Here is a 21,784-nt window from a genome sequence, read left to right as displayed (position 1 = left end):
AATGTTTAGCAAGGATTAGCAAATTATCACATTCTGCTTGTTTCATACAGCGTCAACTTTTTTTTAGAATCAGGGTTTTATTTGATACATTTCCTTATTTGAGACAATCCTTTCTGCAGCAGGTCCAGTGTTTATTTATTAATTAAATTAAGCGCTTTTTTAAACGCTTTATTTAATTAGGTGGTGGACAACGTCTGGGGCATTCCGGCCTTCCCCGACATCACGAAGATGGCTCTGCTACATCATCACCTGATAAAGAATGAAAAATAAAATATTTAAATTGTTGCATAAATTGTTGTTAAATCGTCTAGAAGAAATCTAGTGTTGCCAGACAATTCTAGAGAAGCATGTTTTCCTTTTTACCATTTTGGTCAGCTGGCTGGTTATTCGCCGTCCCCACACCCAGCTTCTGTTGCAAAGACTCCAATGTCTGACAAGGGATCTGGCTTGAGTTGGACTCCAGGTATGTCAGCACATAGTGGTCAGCATCGGTCAACACAAAGCGGTGGCTGAAAACTAACAAAAAAACAGGTGAGAGGGAGGAGAAAGAAGCCGTGAACTGAGTTTTTAGCTTTCATTATTTATTAATCCGGAAAATTAAATGTAATCAACTTAAACATCATACAGCTTCAAGCATCTAGGATGACGTATGGCATTGTAGCAACAATAGTTATACATCACTCTTTTTCCTTGGAGAAAAGATGTCATAACTTCTGAGTAAATATTCCTTTTGGAAACAAAGACATAACATAATACGGGCTGTTAAAAAGAGAAAGTTACCCTCCACAGTGGCTCCAATAGCAAAGTCTGCAGGTGAGTAGAACTCAGGATTCTCCACTGTAGCGCCCGGCTTGGGGACGTGCGTCTTTTCCAGGAACCTGCCGCTGATGATGCCAGAGTTGCGAGTCGGCTTTTCAAAAATACTGATCGTGTCATCAGACAGGAAGTAGGACAGTACGAAACGTCGGCCCTCATCATTGGGATTCTGTGAGTCCTGAAATGTCAGAAACACAGGACAGCTTAAACAAGATGAGAAACTATCTCTTTGTCAGGTCAGTTTTTACTCACAATGTTTTGAACCCAGGGCTCCAATGTAAAATGACCAGCATGGCTTGTTTTAGTAATGGATTACTCAGTCTTGTTTATGGACCATCTGATGACTTGCAAATACGTATGACCAATCAACAGTCATTCAGAGGGTATGCTCACCAGCCTGGCACTGTAGCGCAGCGCTTTGTTGCTGTTTTCTAGCATCTTCAGTACGTTCTTTTTGGGAGGCTCTGGAATTAAAGACAAACAATTCTGGAGAGAGTCTTCAAGTGAACCAAAACCATTGTAGGGAGGAACCTCCTGTAAACATGGAACAAAAAAACATTATTTATAACAACATTCAGTCACATGCTCTCTGGCAATACGGATGTTTTGTAAAAGAAAACAAAAGATGAAAAGATGACAGTTTCTCACCTTCTTTGTCACCTGTTGCATGTCTGTTTTCTTTGGGACGTCTATTGGTTTCATCTCCATGTCAGGATGGTTCTTTTGGTAATACTCTTTAGTGAAGCCATCACAGTCGCATAGCAGGAAGTGACGACTGAGCAGCGTAATCATTTGACCCAGCTGGAAGTCTTTGGGGGAGTAGTACTCATCCACTTCCTGTGTTGAAACCTCCAGCACACAGCTGGGAAAGGTCTCTGGAAAAAAATATGAGTTTATTGTGTCATAATATTTATCTTTTGTTTTTAAATCCCTTTTATGTTGTCTCATTTATCTTGCTTTTTTATAATTTAGCTTATTTTTTTTGCATCTGAGTTTTAATGTTCATTTTTTTGTCAAGTAAATGGTGCAATACATAAAATCACATTGTATTGTATCTTTTTGTATGAAACACACTATATAAATAACACTTAATTATTATAATATACAATCCTGGTGTGGTACATAAAATAGCTAACAAAAATATAAGCAATGTTCATTACATCCCTTTCACTGTACATGACTGGATACAAAGAGACACCTGACCAAAGCATTGTATCAGATCTAATGAAATGATATATGAAGCTAAAAGCGGCACAGCGTTGCTTCTCACCAGACTCTGGTTTGATTTTCCTGGGCAGCTTCTGTCTACGCATCAGGACAGGGAAGGGATCCCGCCCACTGTTGGGTTCGTACACCTCTCTGATCTCTACCGTGTCGTCCACCAGGAAATAATGGATGGTAACAGGCCTGGTGTCCCCATACAGAGAGGCAGCATCGTCCCACAGGGCAAAGAAACGCAGCACCTGACCAAGAAGAGGTATGAGCTTGAAACTAGAATTGGAATGCGAATATGTAAAATCTCAGGGTACACCAGGGTTCCCACACCTTCTTAAATTACAAATTGAAAGGTCTTTTTAAAGACAGCTATGGCAACAATAATAACGTCACACTATAAGTGATTTAACTCTTAACTCTAGTTGCAGTTGGTTTCTAAATAGCTTGAGTAGGAGATATTATTGTACTCTGCTTCTTTGTTAATAGCTGTCCAGATTAGGGTTTGTAATTGTTACCCAGTGAGTTTGGAACGGAGGGAATTTCTTATACCTTACGATCCATGGTGAGAAATTGGTGGACGTGGTCGAATTCAGAGGGTGTTGTGAAGGAAGGCGGAAGGGTTGTGCGTCGTTTGGTGTAAGGATCCACAGGCGTCGGCTCAGGATCATTCAGAACAATTCCCTCACTCTCCATGAATTCCTATATATGATCAATGAGAGACACAGGCAGACAATATAGGGTATGCTCAATTTACAACATGATGAGCATATTTTTGTCTCAGTGGGAGCATTCATACAGGTGAGTGTTGTACCTTTGTAAAAGCGTCACAATGCGTGATGTGGTACTTGACCCCGTACACCTCCAGGTCCATGCCAAGGTTCAGGTCTTTCCACAGGTAATGGTCTCCACGTTCGTTCTTGGGGAGACACTGGCGTTTGAGCCGTGTCCCCTGCAGCATCCCAGAATTCTGCACTGTGGGCTCAATGATGCACATGCTGTCATCCTCAAGGTAGTAGTAAATGACCACGGAGCACACACAGGAGTCCTCTTCAGGGGAGCACGGGATTTTTTCCACAAAGTATGCATAGAAGGCCAACACCTACGAGACATGAGAATGGTGAAGAACAGACAAAGGAGGAATTTGATGGACAACAAAGAAAATCCTCCAGTTCTGGACTTTTTGTAGGTGCTATTTTACCTTCTTGTCAAGGGCCACATGAGCTGGGATGAAGTCTTTAGGAAGGTCCTGCTCATAGGAGCCATAAGTAATGTCTCGTGTCTGCAAGGACAATTCACTGATCTCCTGCTGGAGCAGATGCTCTGATAAAAGAGGATCCTGTCCAATGCCTGCAATAGGGCGACGGGGCAGAGCGTAGCCTTTATTATAGCCCAGTGTCTGTGGACGATGGAAGGCTGACTTCTGCAGAGAAAGATTATTGAGGAGGGAGTAAATTAGCTCTGGTAAATCGAAACAGAAATGCATTATTATTATTATTATTATTTATTTGCAACACTGATGCAGGTGTGTACACTCAAAGGCGATTACTATGTGTCTTCTGTCTGACAAAACTGCCCTACACAAAGTGTTGTATGAAATATAAAGGCGGATAGTATTGGATGGATGTATTTCCATTTCCCTCTACTTGATACTTCCACTCCATTACATATTGGAGGCAAATATTGTACTTTTACTCTGCTACATCTGTTTCATAGTTTTAGTTACTAGATACCTTGCGGATTGCATGATGCATGAATTTATTTATCGGATGCGACAATATATACTATACATACAAAATGTATGTATAACTTACTTTTAATTGTACTTGGGTTAATTTTATATCAGGTACTTTAAGACTTTTACTAAAGTTGTGTGACTTCCACTTTTCTCATCTCATTATCTACCACTTTTTTTCCATGAGGGTCGCGGGGATGTTACCGTTTTATCCAAAGGGTTGCGGGGGTTACTGGAGCCAATCCCAGTTTCTCTGGGGGCGAAGGCCAGGGTACACCCCTGGACAAGTCGCCAGCTCATCGCAGGGCCCTTTCTGATGGCAGGGGCTGCCACACAAGGTGCCATCTGCACATCAGGAGCAATGTTGGGGTTCAGTATCTTGCTCAAGGACGCTTCGACATGTAGCCCAGGGGAGCCGGGATTCAAATTCAAATTCAGCGACCTTCTGATCACTAGTCACTGGTCTACCCACTGAGCTACAGCCGCCCCCTTCCACTTTTAAAAAAGTAATACATTAACACGATATCTTTACTTTTACCCACATATGAATTTGGGTACTCTTTACAACACTGGATGCAGCATGTCATCTGCAAAGTACCAAGTAACTTAAGTTGTAAAGTAAATGTCATGGAGCTTTGGCCCTGATGCAGCATGCAATGTGCAAATCCAAGTAACTAGTAACTAAAGTTGTCAAATAATTGTAGCAGTAAAAAGTATAACATTTGTCTCCAAAATGCAGTGGAGTGGAAGTATAAAGTAGAGGACAGTGGGAATACTATTTAGTATTTAAGTACATTTATTGCCAGAAATTACTTTTGATATTTAAGTACATTTAATATCAGATCCTTTTAAGACTTTTTCTCAAGTGCTGTTCATATGAGTGACCTTTACCAGTAGGTAACATTTCAACACAGTATCTTTACTTTTTCCTTCAAATTGTAGTGAAGTGAAAGTATCGAGTGGAGGAAAATGAAATACTAAATTGTACTTACATACAGTACTTTAGTAAATGTAGTTAGTTACATTCCATCACTGTGCAATACACTAAAGCCGACAGAGTATGTATTTCAGACTTTAATTCAAGCTAATAATGGATACTATGGCAACACAACAGTTAGCAACATTAGCTAACAGCACCCTGTATTATTAAAACTGCGACGGTTATTCAACATAAGAACTGAAGCAATGCAGGAATTCCATTACAGAAAGAAAACAGCTAATTATCTCGCAAAACACAAACACCTGTGTGTTTGACCACTTAATGTTAGTCAAACGTTAAAACCTAACGTTACGTTACCCACAAACATACTGAACTGAGCTAGCTAGTTTTATGTCTACAGTAACTTTAAGTACCTACAGTCTTACCGTTACATCCCGAAAAGAGTATCCTGGTAAAAATGGTAGTCCGTGGCTGTTCCAGCTCCAAGACATTGCGCTTTTTGAAGTATGTTTGTCGACTTCCTCACTTCAACACGACGTTAAACAGTATTATTTTTGTAAATGTGTGGATTAAATGAGGTTTTGTTAGCGTCTGGACGTTAAAGCTGCAGGCAGCTCCCCCGTGGTAAGTTTACTGTCTCCATGGAGACGGCAGGACGGCAACAGTTTAGAAAAATTAAAAACTAAAATAAATTCAGAGTGAAAAAACATGGAAATAATGTCTAGGTTGATGAAAAAAATACAAATAAGAAACATTAAAACGTAAAGTAGCGTATCATCCTTGATATCAAGATGTTTTTAATAATAATAATAAAATGCAATCAATCAATAATTATTTATGAAGTTCTGTGTTGAGTGCTGCGATAATCAATCAACTCAAATCTGAAAATGATTTGCGATAACTAAAAATTACTTTATTATAACTTAGTCTTTTTACTCTATACACTCAGTTCAACTAACTGGAGAGCTCTGGCTTCACCAGCAGGGGGCGAGCGACACCAACCAATCCCACTGATGAGTTCATGGTGACCTTATGGTACAGTGTTTACTCTATACGTCTGTAGTGTAGTATTATATCATTATGAGATCAGAGCAGTTCCTTTTTTCCACAATACAGGGCAATTATTGTGCATATCTGGACTGTAAAAGAAGCACTGTGAACATTCAAAGTGACATTTTAAATGCAGAACACGATTTCAGAAGACAAACAATGTGCAAGAATAAGCAAAACAGCCGACGAGTTATTTTTTAACACAGTTTATTCCAAGCACAGGAGTCATATTTTGGTCTCACTTTACCAGCTATTGGCACATTTGAATCCCATTCAAATTTAAACACATTTAAAACTGTCTTTATAAAAACTATATAGTGTGGCAGTCTTTATGTGGATGACCCTAATATGTCCTGTGTACTCTCAATTAAACTCTCAGTCAGGAAAATACCAAGCTGTCTCTCAAAACTATTATAAATTCTACGGTTGAATCCAGGGCAGCGCAAACAGAACTGGATTGACAATAGCTTATTTTATTAAACTGGCAGTTTGCACGTCCACTGTGAACCTTTTATCAGTGCTGGTTCCTTCTCCAGATGAGCAGCGAGTAGCACAAGCATCTGGTTTAGCACTGGTATCTTTGACAAAGGGGCACAGCTGACACAAGACCTGAAATTTGCAGTTTTCTATCAGAGAAAGATCATTTCGAGCAAATTCACTTGTACAAAATTGGCATATTCTGGTTCCGTGCAAGTGCAACGTGAGACAGAGACATTCAGATTTGACACAAGCTCCACCTCAGCAAAGCTACAGTAATGATAAAAGGGAATACACACACGATAAGATAAATTTGGGATATCCGATTTATAAATCATCTGACCAGTTACTGAATTAAACACCAGCTGCACTCTTGACAACAGTGACTTAATAGCTAGAAAAGGCACTGCACTGTGAATTAAACATACTGTATCAAAAATAAGATTAAATCACTAAAAAACCTCTTTGAGGCTCTTTCTTTATATGATATTTCTAATTCTTTTCTTTAAATGCTGACATAGCTGTTTAAAATGGGCCGATCCCCTTCTTAGGAAGCAAACACATCAACCAAACACAGAAACAATAGGATTGCATCCCTGAGGTGCCAGACAACCTTCGCCAAGTATAAAAATATCTCATAATAAACCATACTTGAGAACAAAAATACACAACATCAATAAACTATTAAATATTATAAAATAGATTTCATAAAGGGTTGAGATGAATTCCCACAAAAAAATATCTTTTGGTTTTATGAAGTTCAAAAGGCAGCGTGGTTAGATTGAGGAAAGATTGTCTTACATTGTCCAAAGTACACTTCTTTCTGCTTTACGCTGCCCCTCTGTGAAGTCCACACTTGAATACTGGAGGGTGCTGAGCGTAAAGCTCCAAGTGTCGCCGTCTTTTGCAGCTGCCTCGCGTTTTCTGAGGCCTCTGTCCTTCAGTCACCATGTAGTCTCGACAGGCCTGTGTGTGTCTAAGGCAGCTAACCCATAAATCCCCACTTCAAAAAGGCCTGCTGAGGTCACGGGCAAGGCAGTGTAGCCTTTCACCCCTCGTTTCCGGCAGAAAGAGGTGAGCTTACCATGCAGAGTGGGAGCTTATTCTCTTACTGAAGGGGGTACAGCTTATGATACCCAGAGGAATATACAAACCAACAGAGAGGGAGGACTTTCTTCCCAAGTCTGCAATAAAGTCTGCAATACCTTCCACTGCTCTCATCAGTCTGAGTCACTGTTGCATGCATGCTTGCTTATAAAGCTTCATGAGGGCCATGTCTCTTGCCCTTTTCCAACCCAAGTGCGTCCTAAATTTTGTTCAAGTCAAGCTTCCGAGAGAAAAAGCCTCTCAGTAATACCGGTTGAGGCTCCGTGTCCCAGGGATGTCAGGCTGCCCGTTCATCCATATCTCTCGGATGATCCGCTCCCTCTCCTCGAGCCTCTGCGCCCTCTCCAGCTCTTCTGCCGACGTGAACACGTTCATGTTGAGCGTGCGCTCGAATCGCCGGTGCCGCCGAGCCGACAGGTCCGAGGTGGTGTCCCAGTCCGAGTCCGAGTCGCTGGAGTCGGAGGACGAGTCGGCGGGGCGCGCTCGTTTCTTGGCGGGAGGTCGCTGGCGGGGTTGGCAGTCGGTGCGACAGGAGATCTGGACCACCAGGGCGAAGAGTGTGAGGAAGAGGCCCAAACACACACCGCAGACGAAGAAGAGCGCTGCCCTCTCTGGGTGGTCTGTTATGGGTGAGGAAGATAGAAAACACGTCAAACTTTTAATTGGGTCTTTGTGACTGATGTTGGATCTCTTTTATTTCCCTCTGACCTGTTCAGCTGCATTGCTATGAATTACTTCGCATGATGGCTCACTCACTGTAACGAACACTGGCTGATGGCTCACGGCTCATGTTACTCACTTCCTCAGCTTGGTCTCTCGGTTTGGCCAAAATGTCTCACAAATTCTGCTAACCCTGCTAAGTGCTGTGCTTCCTACCCTTTGTCTTCAGGAATGTATTTTTACATGTTGTTAATGTTGGTTAGAGGGACAGTTCACCCCAGATTTAAAACTTTTGACATTGGGACGAACTGTCCCTTTAATGTCTTCACACTATTACCCAGCACATAAATTGTTAGTAAAAAGTTAGTACCTTTCTTTTCATCTGTGCTGAGATTTTTGATTTTTTTACATTAGGCCCTCAGACAATTGTTCCAAATGCAAAGGGGAACAAACTGTAAATATTAGTAACAGATGTTTTAAATACGTCAGGTAAAGGTTTTCTTTTTTAATAAAAAAGTTCACACTTAAAGGGCGTACATTATTGTGATTGGTGTAATATTCCTCAATAAAATGGCTTCTATTAAAGCAGGTTGTAAAGTTTTATTGCAGCTTACTAAAGCGAGAAAACTTTTTAACACGTCTCTCTCTCTTAGCTAACCTTACATAATTTTAATGTATGGACTGTATGTCTGTTTGACTGTATGGCTGCATTTCATTATGTATAAACAGTTTATTTGAGTCGCAGAATGGCTCGTAATAAAACAGGAAGTATCCAAACACAAACTATAGCAGCGTCTGTTCTAGCAGCTGGTTGAAGCAGGTGACTGACAGTGTGTGTGTGTGTGTGTGTGTGTGTGTGTGTGTGTGTGTGTGTAAGGTTTGTATGTAGCAGTTTATCTCTGCATAACATCTGCATTCCTCTGGCCCACATTTATCCACCTTTCAGTCTCAGGAAAAAGGAAATGGGGGATATTACCCCAAAAGATAACATGCCACACACAAGTAGCACACATGAAACCTCGCTCTCGGATCTCAATGTTACTTATATCACTCTCCGCGAAGTAATCTGATACAGCACTTGAAGATTAAGATCCGGGCCCATAATGTAACACGGAACACAAGATTGTATGACCGTTGCCCTACCTGATACGTAAGTGTAGGCCGCCAGTGCGTTGCTGATGAGGGACATGTTGGGGCTAGAGGTGTTGATGATGGGATTCATGCCTGGAGGCTGAAGTGGACTTTCTCCTCCTCCGGCTTCGGAAAGCTTCTCCTCGTTGGGGTTTGTCTCCCTAATCTTCTTCCTATCTGCAAAAGAGGATACAGCAGGAAAGTTCTGTTTAACAGCAGGAAGTGGGTAAAATTCAAATGCTACTCAGACCAAGATGTTTATGAACAGGTCGGAATATGAGTTTCAATATAATATAAAGTTAGAATAGAATAAACAGAATATGAGTATGACCTCTATGGAAGCCCAAATTTAAAATGACAATGTAAACTTAAAAATAAAAAATGTCAAACCACAATGGCATTAGGTTTTTCCACACACAATATCTATGTGTTGTTTGAGTAAAAATAAATATGAAAATGCAATAATCTAACTTTATACCAATTATAAACCAAATGTATAATGCTATTGTGGAATTACATTTTCGTTTTCAAGTCTGCATTATCATTTTAATAAAGCCCCTAATGGGCCTCCATACTCTCCACTAAAATCAGATGGATGTAGAAGGTCATGTTGTGCTGGAATGGAAGGTCAAAACTTGTTGCAAAGAAAATAATTTAAGATTTAATTTGATGTGCAACAGGTTTGATTTGAAGCAGGTTTACCAGAAAAATCAGGGGGATAAGTTAAACTGTTTGGCTGCAGGCCTCTGAAAACAACCCCCAAACCAGAAGGTTTAAAATGATCAATGCAGAACATGAAAACATCTGGAGATCAAAATCTGTGGGCCCACGTTCAATGACACACAGGAGTGTGTTCATTACCACATGGAGAGTCAGACTATGACGGCACTATTTCGGTCATTTACAGTAAAATAAGAGCGTATTGTCTCTGAGGTATTGTGACTACAACATTCAGACCACTGAGTCATCTGCAATCTCTCGTGGTTTTTCGTATTTTAGGAGATACGCTTCCGTAAAAAGATGCATCACTCATAAAGACACACACATGCTCGCAGAGAGTTGTGTGATTCAGAAGACAACACAACATCCGCTTCTGTCAAATTCATTCTGACTCAGGTCGTTAAGAAACAGAGAGCCACATGGCAAAAGTTTGCGCTCTGGCAACATTTCAAAAGCTCCCCCAGAAATCTCAGGAAAACGGTCTATTTATGGACGGGAACGACTGTTTCCTCTGGATTTTCACCACAGTTTTTTTCAGTGTTTACATGCTGGCTTGTGTTGTGTATGCCAGAATGGGGGAGTTGAGATCAGAGAGCAGAGTGATTTGATTAGTCAGATACTCATTTTCTGAGCACAGTTGCATCTAGTTAACCTGAAGTGGGTTTAGGTGGGTTAGAGAGTAACTACTGTAACTTTAGCTCCACGAATAAGCGATGCATCATTGAAAAAAACAACCCTTAAGTTAAGACTGTCAAAACAAACAGGAGCATTCAGTCCCGTGCGCACGTGTGCATAGTCATATTTACGTGCTTGATTTTTTCCGGTGATCTGTCACACACACCGGTGACCTCTAATTGCAGAGGCTCTAAGGTGTATCAGGCTTCTCTTTATCTGATAAATGCAGCTTAGACTGGAATTGCTCACTGAGGAGGTAAGTGTCTCCACCTGGACCCACTGTTGTGGTGCACACATCAGCTAACATTCAACCAATAGACCACAATCTCTCTGTTGAAGACGTGTAAAAATAGGCAGACAAATCATCAACTGAAAACAGAAAGAGAAAACACAACATACGTAACAACAGAAAATACAGTAATTGCTCTTTAGATTAAATGATGTAAATGATGAATTCAGGTGAAATCATTATTAATAATCCAATTTCTTCATCATTTACTTCAAAAGACATTTTAAAAATATAAAAAATGTGTCGACGTGCAGCATGTTCAGTACTGTATGTTTTCAGCACCAGCAACAGAGGTGTGTTTAGAAGACATGTGAGAGAAACTGGGTAGCAATGACTGTGAACATACAGTACAGTACATCGTGGCTGAACAGCCAATAAAACAGGAGTTCACCGAAATAAAATTCCAGGAAAAAGACTACATCGTGGTGGCCAAAGAGTCGCTGGGAGAAATGCCACAGCAACAAGCAATTTGGACCAAAAATGGAGACATAAAAAGTAAAAAGAATTTTGTGGTTTCTGACTTTAACCTCTTTAACCTTTCTAACGGGTGGGTCAGTTCCTACAAAATGATCTCGCCCTGCCAAGTAGTGTTGGAATCCATAAAGTTTTATTTTAAAGTCTAGAGGAGATCCAAAAAGTTTTTAAAGGTGCATATAAGTCAGCCATGAGATCTTGGACTTCATTTGACATGTTCAACCTTTGGATCACAACATTATGGAAATATGTTTAACTAACTAAGTAAGATAAAGATGAAGCTGGAACCAGCGATCAGTTCGGTTAGCTTAGCTTAGCATAAAGACTGAAAGTAGGAGGAAACAGTTAGCCTGGCTCTGTAGATAGGCAAGAAAATGTTGTTTCAAGTTTAAATTGATAAGCTATGGTTTAATGCAAGGGGGTGGTGACTTTGTGGAGTCTTCGCTGATGCCAAGCAACCTAATGGTGATAACAAGTCTTCAGCGAGTCACTGCATCCGCCCAAGAAATAGTTCCTCCGGATTCTGTTCTTCTGACTCAACCAGGGTAGCTTTTTTCTCCTGTTTCAAATCTTTCTGCTAAGCTAACTGTCTGTTAGCCTTTGGATGACAACATTTTGGAAATATGCTTATTTGTTTCCTGCTTAGAGTTGGATGAGGAATAAAGATGAAGCTGGAGCCAGCAGCCAGTTAGCTTAGCTTAGCTTAGCATAAAGACTGGAAGTAGGAGGAAACAGCTAGCCTTCCACCTAGCACCTCTAAAGCTCACTAATTAACATGCTAGGCTAAATGTTGGTGTTTGTTTAAAATTATAAGTTATGGATTTATGGGTAGTTATGTCCTGGACTATTTCTTGGCCGGGTGCAGTCAAATCTTTGTGCTAAGCTAACTGGCTGTTGGTTGTAGCATTTATTGCGCAGATATGGAGATGCACAGTCAAACTTTTCCTGGGAAAATGGTGATCCAGCTGTTTAGTAAACATGTTGGTCAAGCAGAAGGATCAAATCTGTTTCTTTACATCCATCCCTTGGTTGAAAATAAACAAAGAGAAAGGAGAAACATGATCTGACAAGATCACAATATTTACAGTAAAATGTTTCTTGTTCCACCTTCATATTCTTCCCTCATGTCCCCTCTTCATCCCCTATCAGTGCATCAGAGATGGAAGCAGGTTTTTCCAGACTAGCCAAGCGTTTGAAGCCAGCGCGAGGAAGTGAAGTCAGTCATGCGTTGGGAACTGTCAGTACTACAGCACACATCTCCTGTCCTCTCTTAACTCCTCATTTATTCGTCTATCCTCCTAATTAGTACAGTGCCGGTAGCTGAGCAGAGTACTTGGTGTGCTGGACGCACGCCACCATCCCTCATGAATAAAGCTTTGTTTAAGCTTCCTTCCTTGCTGGCGTCTCCTTTATTTTCTCTTTTTCATTTGATTGTTCTTGTTCCTCTTCTCTCTCTTTCTCTCTATGGGAGAACAGGCTGATTTAGACTGTGGTCACGTCTAAGTGCAATCATTGGCTCTTGGGAAGCAGTGTGTTTTTAGGACCAGTGATCATAAATGGTCCAAACCGATGGCTCTGCTCGGATACATGTGGAAACAGTTGAACCCGTGTGACTTTATATACATACATATATGCCCCGACTTGAGACCTGAGTTACTGTTTCTCTTGATGCCTGGGAGGCCTCGGGACTGTTTAGTGTTAACTGCTCTCCGTGGGAGGCTGTGAGTGTGTGTCAGTGTGTGTGTGAGAGTGAAATAAGCTTATATCCTCACCTGGAACAGTGTCAGGCCTTTTGACTGAGCTCCCCTCCGGAGGGCTGTCTCCCACTATGTTGGGGTCATGGGCGCTGGGTGGAGGGGAGTACACCGGCGGTCTGGGTCCCTGCTCCTGGAGCAACCTCTTTGGGACTTCAAAGAAAAGGATAGGTGGAGCAAAGGAGGGGAGGGGAGGGAATCAAAGAATAAAACAGAGGATAATTAGATTAGATATTGAAAACAATATGTGCATATGCAGTCATTTCTATTCCAATTTGTCAATATTACCTGCTGATGTTCATTTATCACGATATATCTATATAATAAGTATGTCTGTAAATAAAATAAATTATATTATATTCATTATTATGTGCTTTTGACCTTGTTTAATATATACAGTGGCCCTGAGGGTCAAAACACAACATTTCAGAAAACATGATATTACAACAGAGTTGTTGTGTTTTGAGAAATGTGTGTTTTTTTGGCCACTTGAGTGTAGGGTGATAAGGTTTTTTTATATATGATATATTAACACCTTTTAAGTTAATATGGCAAATGCCAATCACACGCACACACGTGTTGAACATCAGTATTCATTTGCAGTCATGTTTCTTGCCATTATTCACTTTCTGTCTTCGGTCACCACCACCAACTCCTGATGTAAATATCCGGCTCTTTAGCAGCTAAAGGCTTGACAGAGTTCACCAGCTAGTCGCTGTGTTTGTGTCTGTCACTGTGTTGGTCTGCTGTTCGGTGTTGGGAAACAGGTGCTGTATATAGCAAAAACACCCTATCTCACAATATTAAAGATAGTTAGAAAAAATCCCTGGAGCCGTCCCTTTATCAGGATCCACACCAAAAGTCAGTGGGGTCTATTGTGGGTCGTGACCCATCCTCCATCCAAGTTTTGTGGAAATCTGTTTGGTACTTTTTGTGTAATCCTGCTGACAAACCAACAAACAAACAAATGGTAATGGGTGAACATAAAACCTCCTTGGTGGAGGTAATGAGAGTGAAAGTAGTTAAACTGAGAGTATATTGTGCTGGGAGAGTAAGCAGCAGTTGTAAATGGCACGATGGCAGTGATTCACACACTCCTCCTGAACTTGCACTCTGATTCCCGAAAGTTATGCTGCCCCCTCCTCCTCCTCCTCACCCCCATCACATCCCCCCACCTCACAGTGTCCTGTGAGTCAGGGAGTCTGCACTCTTTCCCCCAGACACAAACCCACAGTGCAGCGGGCTATACATTCCTGCCCGCTCACATGTGGTTTCGGAGGCCGGGCCACGCTCCGGTCACTGTGTTTGTCTGGCCCTGTCAGATCAGCGGTGATTTACAGCTCGACAGATGACCGGCCGTCCAGCTTTCTGTCAGTCTGACCGTTTGCCGTTCTTGCATTTTCATTGCTCGGCACAAACAAACGGGCAATGACGAATAATCAGCTGCCGGGTTTTGCTGACATAAGTAGCACTAATAGTGGAACTGTGACATGTGATTTAGGGTAAAAATGGACCATTTGTTTTAAGGCCGATGAATAAACACGCTGATCAAATTTCCAGAGACGGATTTTGGCCGCGGTCCAAGAGTCAATCAAAGTGCAGGAAGGAGCAGAGCAGACCCCACAAAGCTCCCCTCCACTGTTTATACCCTGGACACATTACAAGATTTTTCCAATTGTAAGCAATGAGGAAAAGACTGAGCAGGAACATTTAACTGCTTACACTTACGGTACAGATGATTTTAAAACATGCAGTATTTCACAGGAGAGACTGACACATAACAAAGAGCCATCTACGAGCAGTAAAGATGGGGACTAGATGGAGGTTGTTTTGTGGTACATCTGCAACAAGGCTCCTTAGACGTGATCTTCCTCCGCACCTAGCCGGCTGCATTCATTAAGTAACGAAAGAGAAATGGAGACAAGCGTGGATGGGATCGATGGAGATGTACAAGTTGTTGTAAGAGTTATTCAGTCAGATTTATCACGCAGAGAACTGTTACGTCCTGCAGAAACATTTTTACTGTCACATTGTGATGCTAAACTGTTGCAGTTGTGGTTTATGCAGTGATTTGCACAAAGAAAGGCACACAGGGAGTTTTTTGCTTAGTAATGTTTCTTTCACTGTAGCACAGCCAGTGAGAACAGTTATTGATTAGCTTCTCTAATACCCCCTGTGGCTCAGTCTAAAGGGACCTGGCTTGGGGACCAGAGGGTTGCTGATTCAAGAGCTGCTTACGACCAGTCTATATGGTGTGTGTACTCATAACTGGAGCTCAGTTCACCTCCTGAACACTGCAGAGGTGCCCTTGAGCAAGACATCAAACTAATTGTCTCAGATTGGCGTGTCAACATGGCACGCTGCATGCCCTGTTTCTAATTTAATTCCTGGCGCATTCATTAAAAGCGCAACATAGACAAGATTCGGTTGATTCATGAAGTTGAAATGAGGAGTTATGTCTGTACAAAACCATCTTCTATTACTACAAATGCCTAAATAAGGTGCCAGCTGGGCGCTCAAAGTTTCTAGCAAGAAAATACGCCATCTCTCCCTGCTGTTGGCTATACTTTAGGTAACTTCCAGTAGAGAAACAGGATGCAGTTTAAAACAGACTCAGCACTAATTCTGGACCCTGTACATAATCATTCTCTGTGGGCATCCACAGCTTTTCATTCTGGTGTTGTTCTGGGCCTTCCTTACATGTGAGCCCTGTATACTCGGTCAACCTTTCCCCCCCTAGTCCTCCGCCCCTGTCGCCATGCATACCGTATTATCTTCTGTATGGAGCAATGCACATGTGAGAGGAAAAGTTTCTGATGATATCTTACTGCAGCCAATCAACAAAGCTGGTTTACTGACAGACTTCAAAGAGCTCCGCTGAATCTGGTTCCAGCCTTTTGCTTTCCTCCTTGCCACGAGCAAAAAGGGCAAGAGGTCGGTGCCAGACTAATAGAAGCAGTAAATGATTTCTGGTCATTAAATCTGCTCAGACGGCTTCACCTTACTGCACCGGGAGAGTTCATATGGTGTCAGGTAGGGTGCCAGTTGTGGAAACATATACTTTTACATTTAAATACCTCTCTGTAATTGCATCATCTCATGTGGCAAACCGCACCAATCTGTCGCCTGAATAGGTTAAAAAAACCAAGAATTTGAAACCCTGTTTCATGCAGGTCTGGTTGGCACGGACTGAATAAACAGAGCTCTCCACATGTGGAGGTGAAAGAGGCAGAGAAATGAAGAAATAGGATTCGGGCCAGGGCAGCTCCGCCTGTCCGTCCTCATCAGTCTGACACACTAATCATGGGTCTTAAAACTCCCCCACTGCCACGCTGCCACCATCCCCACGCCACGCCCTGATTACAGCCTTCTGATTGGCCCTAATTGGCTGCACATGTGGCCCAGGGTCACAGCTGAGAGACGCCGTGATGTGACACACACACTTTTTTTGCACAATTAATGGACGTGTACGTGAGATACACTATATAAAAGCGCATGCACGCTCTCAGCCACACCAGATGCCTGCGCACATAGAACACAGATATCTGTCTTTCCAAACAGCCATTTCTCATGTTGTGTTTGTCTACGGACTTACTTTGTTGGCAATGGCCAGTACAGTACAGCAAAGTGACTGCTGCTTGTCTAAAAATAATTGTCAAAAGGCAAAAACCTCTCGAAGCAAGCGGCCGCAAACCACGAGCAAGGAGCCAAGCAGTAAAAAGTGAAGCAGTAAAAGAGAGAAAGAGGAGTGCAAGGGAGAGAAACCGAGGACATAAATCACACTCTACGGCCTGCATCATAATGGCATGGTCGCATAAACGCATGCTAAATGAGTACTCGCAACTCTTAATATAACTGCACAAAACGGGACCCGTGCCAGCGCTGTACCTCTCAGAGCGCCGGATCGCCACGGGGAGCGAAGATACGAGGCGGGAAAAAGAGTGCCCATAACAATGGCCCGTGTTTACACTGGCAGAGCCCGGCTTTGTTTTCACTGGGCTCTGCAGGCCGGAGTGTGCGTGTGCGTGCGTGTCTGTACGTGTCTGTTCGCCGGCCATGTGCTGACCGATGCAGAACACAGTTGGGACAAAGCCCTGTAAGCCAGAAGGGATATAATGAAATATTAAACCACGCTAAATCTGAGATGAGATCAGACCCGGGCCAATAATTTGAACAGACGTTAGCCTTTAGGAGCGTACATGGGGGGTGCTGCTGGGGACTGAATATTTTGAAGATCATTTGAGGGCATGTTTGTAATGCTTGGTCTGATTTAGTTCTCTGAGATTTTGGCTCTCAGATGACAGCTTAATCTTTACTGTGACTTCTCTCTCTGAAGTCATAGTCAATCCTGAGCGAAGCAAAAGCAGGGACCGGGAAGTCAGTCACAGTTGCGAGTCAGTGTATAGCCAGAATAATGTATCTAGTCGTTATTAACAATAATGTACAACAATTTGAAAATGTGTTGCACTACAGTAGATGGCAAAACTCGACATAGACACACTATTGGTCAAAGCAGCCACATCAACCACAGTCAACAACAACAGGGAGATGAAGAGGGAGAGAAATTCCCCAGACTCCCTTATAAAATCGCTCAATTTTGTGAGTTGTTGAGTTTGGAGAAACTTTATAAACTTTGTGAAGCGCTGTTTCTGACAAATTCTCAATTATTTGGGCCTTCTTGTAAATTCGGCATATGTTCTAGCCTCGTTTTAGGGGGTGCTGCAGCCCCCTCAGCACCCCTAGTTCCCGCAGTTTTATGCGACCCAGGTTCGATTGAGACGTATATTCATAAAACTGCAGTGAAAGACAGGGAGAGTGTGTGAGACACATTTGACGGGAGATGGGATTCATTTGCAGCCACATGAAGACTTCGGTTCCAAATCAGATATCAACCGTTACAAATGAGCTATGCAGTGGATAACTTAAGAGCTTAGATGACAAAATGCATTACACGTTGGGCAGCAATTTTCCCTTAAAGGGGCATAAAGCATTTTGGCAAAAAAAAAACAGGGTGCATTGAAACAATGTGCTGGTTTTCGTGTGCATGTGTGTAAGAAGTTGAGCAAAAGCGTCTGGTTTCAATCAGCACACAGCCAGTGCCTACTTAATCTGCAACATTAAAGTGCTGTCTAAGACCCAACATTCATTTGATACGCACACACACACACCCCCCCCCACACACACACACACACACACACACACACACACACACACACACACAGAACCTCAAAAACTCAAATCAATGTTTATAGACACACTGCTTTTTATTCTGTTTCAGCTCTTTCTCCTGCTTCAGACACCGCAGAGAGGCATGCAGATATCTGCCTGCTCACATTCACGCGCCCATCCACCCACACACACACACACACTTACACACAACGTGCACACACATCACCATTTTTCACTTAGCTAATGACATTCCTGCAGAACAACATACAAGGTGAATAGGGCAGGAGCTGAAGGTGTTGAGATTGCATTCCTCCTCTGCCTCCCTTCTCCTTTTTCTCTCTAACCCCCGTAACGCTCCCTAACAGCATCCAGCTGACAGCAGCTGATTGGGATCGAGTGTGTGTGTGTGTGTGTGTGTGTGTGTGTGTGTGTGTGTGTGCACTTTTGACACACAAGAGATGGAATGTCTATTCATTATAAATTGTGAATTGTTTGGATGAGGACGGCACAGCACAAGGATGTGAGTGTGTGACATTACCTTCATGTTTATCTTTTTTCCAAATGAACGCACAACCTAGACCTCTTACTGTGAAAATTAATGACCGCATGAGTGTCAACATATCGAAATGAACGGGCGCCCGCATGACCGAGTGCACGGATGTCATAGGGCGTGATTAACACACTCATTCCTGTCTTGTGTATACAGTGCAGACCAGGTTTAAGGTCTGGTGAAGTGAACTCTATCAAGGGACCGGTGGTGTGAGCTGAGTGCTTTTTCTGGTTCTGCTCCATTTTTATGTTAGTGTGGGCAACCTGACCTACAGTACTCTGAGACTTTATTAGGTTTTGTTGCGAGTGTGTGTGCGTCTACTAGAGAGTTACAACACAAGCTGGGACGACTGTGGTAACCTTAAAGGAGCCTTAGAGGGGCCTGCCGGTGGTTTTGAAAGATTTAGCCCATTAACTACAGACTACATCTAATTTACGTGACTGTAGACAGCTTCTCAAAGCAAGCCATAAGTTTTCAATTTAATTCCCACCTTCAAGACAACCATTGATTTACATTAGTTTTACTAAACGATGCACAAGATATATTGAGGATTTTATTTTTCATTTAAATACTGCAGCCACATAAATATGAAGGCTTGGATTTTTCAGAAACAGAACATATGAATGATACTTTAAAGGACACAGATTATGCTTTAAAATTAGGTTAGGTTCTTAAAAAGGTTTTTAAAGTGAAACCACTCACAGGAGCTCACCGCTCCCACAGAAAACACTGCTCCTGAAACGCCTCATCAGTAGTCCCGCCTCTAGTAAGTTAGTTTAGTTTAGTCTTTCATACCAAATGTTAACAAGCAAAAAGTGGAACAATGTCCATTACTGTAGTCTGTACTGTGCATATTGTGTTTTTTATTACTGTGTGATGTGTTTTCAACCGGTCTGTGAAGCCCGCGGCCAATTTCCACATTTGCAGACAATACAGATTAATATTATTTATGTATGCCTTAATACATGTGTGAATAAAAATCAGTAAGTTGACTTTTTAAATCTATAGACAAACAATGTCTATGAATTGGATATGCACCAGCAGGCGAACTGCCATCGATGTGTCCTTTAGCAAGGCACTTAATCCACCCCAAACCACTTCTGGAGCTAATCTCAGGCCACTGGTGGAAAACTGGCTATGTTCACTGTTTCGGTTGTTTGTAACCGTATGAATGAGAAGCAGGCACAGCTCAGAAAATGAAGTTATGAGAACCGACCCTCAACTGCTGGAGATCTGGAAAAAGTTCAGCTTTCTCCTTTGGCTCAGATGCACGAACGCTTAATCAAATCAGTGGTCTCAAGATATCTAGTCAGCGTAGGAAAAGCCCTGAGTTGGCAGGAGCTTCTTGTATGCAGTATTCTCTCACACGATGCAGGTATAGTGTTCTGTATGAAGCAACACATATCTGGATGGTGACATCGTCTTAGCGAGGGTTGGGAGTGCATTCCAGGATGGAGAGAGTGGAACAGCTTTGCCCTCCATCCTACCTCACCGAGCCCTCTGGCCTACATTCAGCTACACAGCATTGAATTCTTCCCCATTTACTTTAATGGATAACACACATCCCTCTGCTGTGAGACCCCCACAAATGCATATGTATACACACACACACATACACACGGAGACGCCACAGCATGGGCTCTGAACGTAATCACTCTCACTTCACCACAGCCATCAGTTATAATCCACAATCCCAGCTGTTTTGGTTATTTAAACACTCCTCGTACGCCGCACATGTGCACGCACACAGTTGGTGTTATTAACATGCATGCAGGGACAGAAATAGATGCTGTGTTGACAGTGTGGGGTCATAACAATCAACAATCTTCAGTTGTGAAGCCCTCCCCGTCCTTAGACCCCACACAGACACACAGAGTCCTACTGATGTCTTCAATATCCACAACCTCCACCCCAGGAGGTGCCGAGCATAGTAATCACATTACACAAGTACACATGGTATTTTTGGGATGTGGTTTGTTTTGTCTTTGTAAGGCTGTCTTACAAAAAATGGTCTAGTAGGATTTACTTGGAATGGCTCAGATGAAAACAGTGATCTGGAGCCTCGTTTATAAAAATGTTCTTACATTTTGTACTTGAACTTAAGATAATTTCCAATGGTGTGCTTACAATTCATGGGACGTGCCTTGCGATTTCCCCTTATGTGATGCCAGCACAAATAGGTTTGAGTCAGGAATAGCCATGGGATCACGGCGGTGGCAACGGTAAAGGAGACTGAAGCCAAACATGTATTACTGAGTGGACTAAACAAACAAAGCATAACATGCAGCTTGGGAGTCCAAAAATAATGACTTTAAGTCCGCTAATTCTTCACACCTTTAATGAATAATTCCTCGCGGGGAGTTCACCACCGGCGTGGACACATTTGCATCCCAAACTGCCCTGACATAATAAGCATTTATGTCAAGTAAGTTTTCAAGTTAATTAGAGGAATTCTGGTGTACAGGAAAAATCTCAGATTTCTATTCCAGCATGTCACGTTTATTTTAGGGTTTTTTGTTTTATAGCATGATGTTTTTATTTTGTTTAAACGGTCTGATTTGACAATATGTCATTCCTGGTTCAACTGCGTAAAGACCTCTGGAACTTTATTTTGAAAGGAGCCGTATAAAGTGTGTTATTCTTATTATTCTTATCATGGTTGAAATTTGGGAATTATTGTGACAAAATCGGTGAAATCATAACGCTTGACGTTAGATTTAGTACATCTCAGTGCAGTATATCTCAAGAAGTGCTTACTGTAATGTAAATTTTAAAAGTCTACTGTCCATAGATAAACATGACCTGTGACCCCGCCGCACTGAACGCTGCCCTCAGATGTTTCTGATGTTTGTATTTCCACATCTTTATCGGCTGGACGTGGGAGAGGCCGGCCCGCTGTCGAAGTCAGCACAGCCTCATCATTATCTGATGTTCCACTGGGTCAACAAGGATGTGACCGGCGCTGATTCATCAAACCACGCCGCCCGCCTAAACTCACTCCTTCATATCAGAGTTATGAGGTAAT

General features: G+C 42.2%; 2 protein-coding genes across 3 annotated transcripts in view; both read right to left on the bottom strand.

The window, feature by feature from the left end:
- Positions 1–109: 109 nt before the first annotated feature.
- On the bottom strand, positions 110–5,349 carry efhc1 (EF-hand domain (C-terminal) containing 1). The gene is made up of 10 exons (XM_084377977.1): positions 5,129–5,349; positions 3,230–3,451; positions 2,843–3,130; positions 2,581–2,730; positions 2,087–2,279; positions 1,465–1,691; positions 1,210–1,350; positions 781–994; positions 364–516; positions 110–249 (listed from the first exon to the last, which is right to left on the bottom strand). The coding sequence occupies exons 1-10, from the start codon at positions 5,192–5,194 to the stop codon at positions 221–223; spliced, it is 1,683 nt and encodes a 560-aa protein (XP_084234103.1). The 5' UTR covers positions 5,195–5,349; the 3' UTR covers positions 110–220.
- A 460-nt stretch (positions 5,350–5,809) lies between these two features.
- Positions 5,810–21,784, bottom strand: part of eva1aa (eva-1 homolog A, regulator of programmed cell death a) — a 75,630-nt gene continuing 59,655 nt past the window's right edge. For both annotated transcript variants that reach the window (XM_084376937.1, XM_084376938.1), the window contains 3 exons: positions 13,059–13,193; positions 9,141–9,305; positions 5,810–7,957 (listed from right to left, as the gene is read on the bottom strand). In XM_084376937.1, coding sequence (XP_084233063.1) covers positions 7,578–7,957; positions 9,141–9,305; positions 13,059–13,193 — 680 coding nt within the window. In that variant the 3' untranslated portion in view covers positions 5,810–7,577. The remainder of the gene's footprint in view (positions 7,958–9,140; positions 9,306–13,058; positions 13,194–21,784) is intronic.

This window comes from Pagrus pagrus (genome assembly GCF_965226575.1).
Source record: "Pagrus pagrus genome assembly, chromosome: 16".
Classification (NCBI taxonomy): domain Eukaryota; kingdom Metazoa; phylum Chordata; class Actinopteri; order Spariformes; family Sparidae; genus Pagrus; species Pagrus pagrus.
This window is presented reverse-complemented; position numbering and strand designations above follow the sequence as displayed.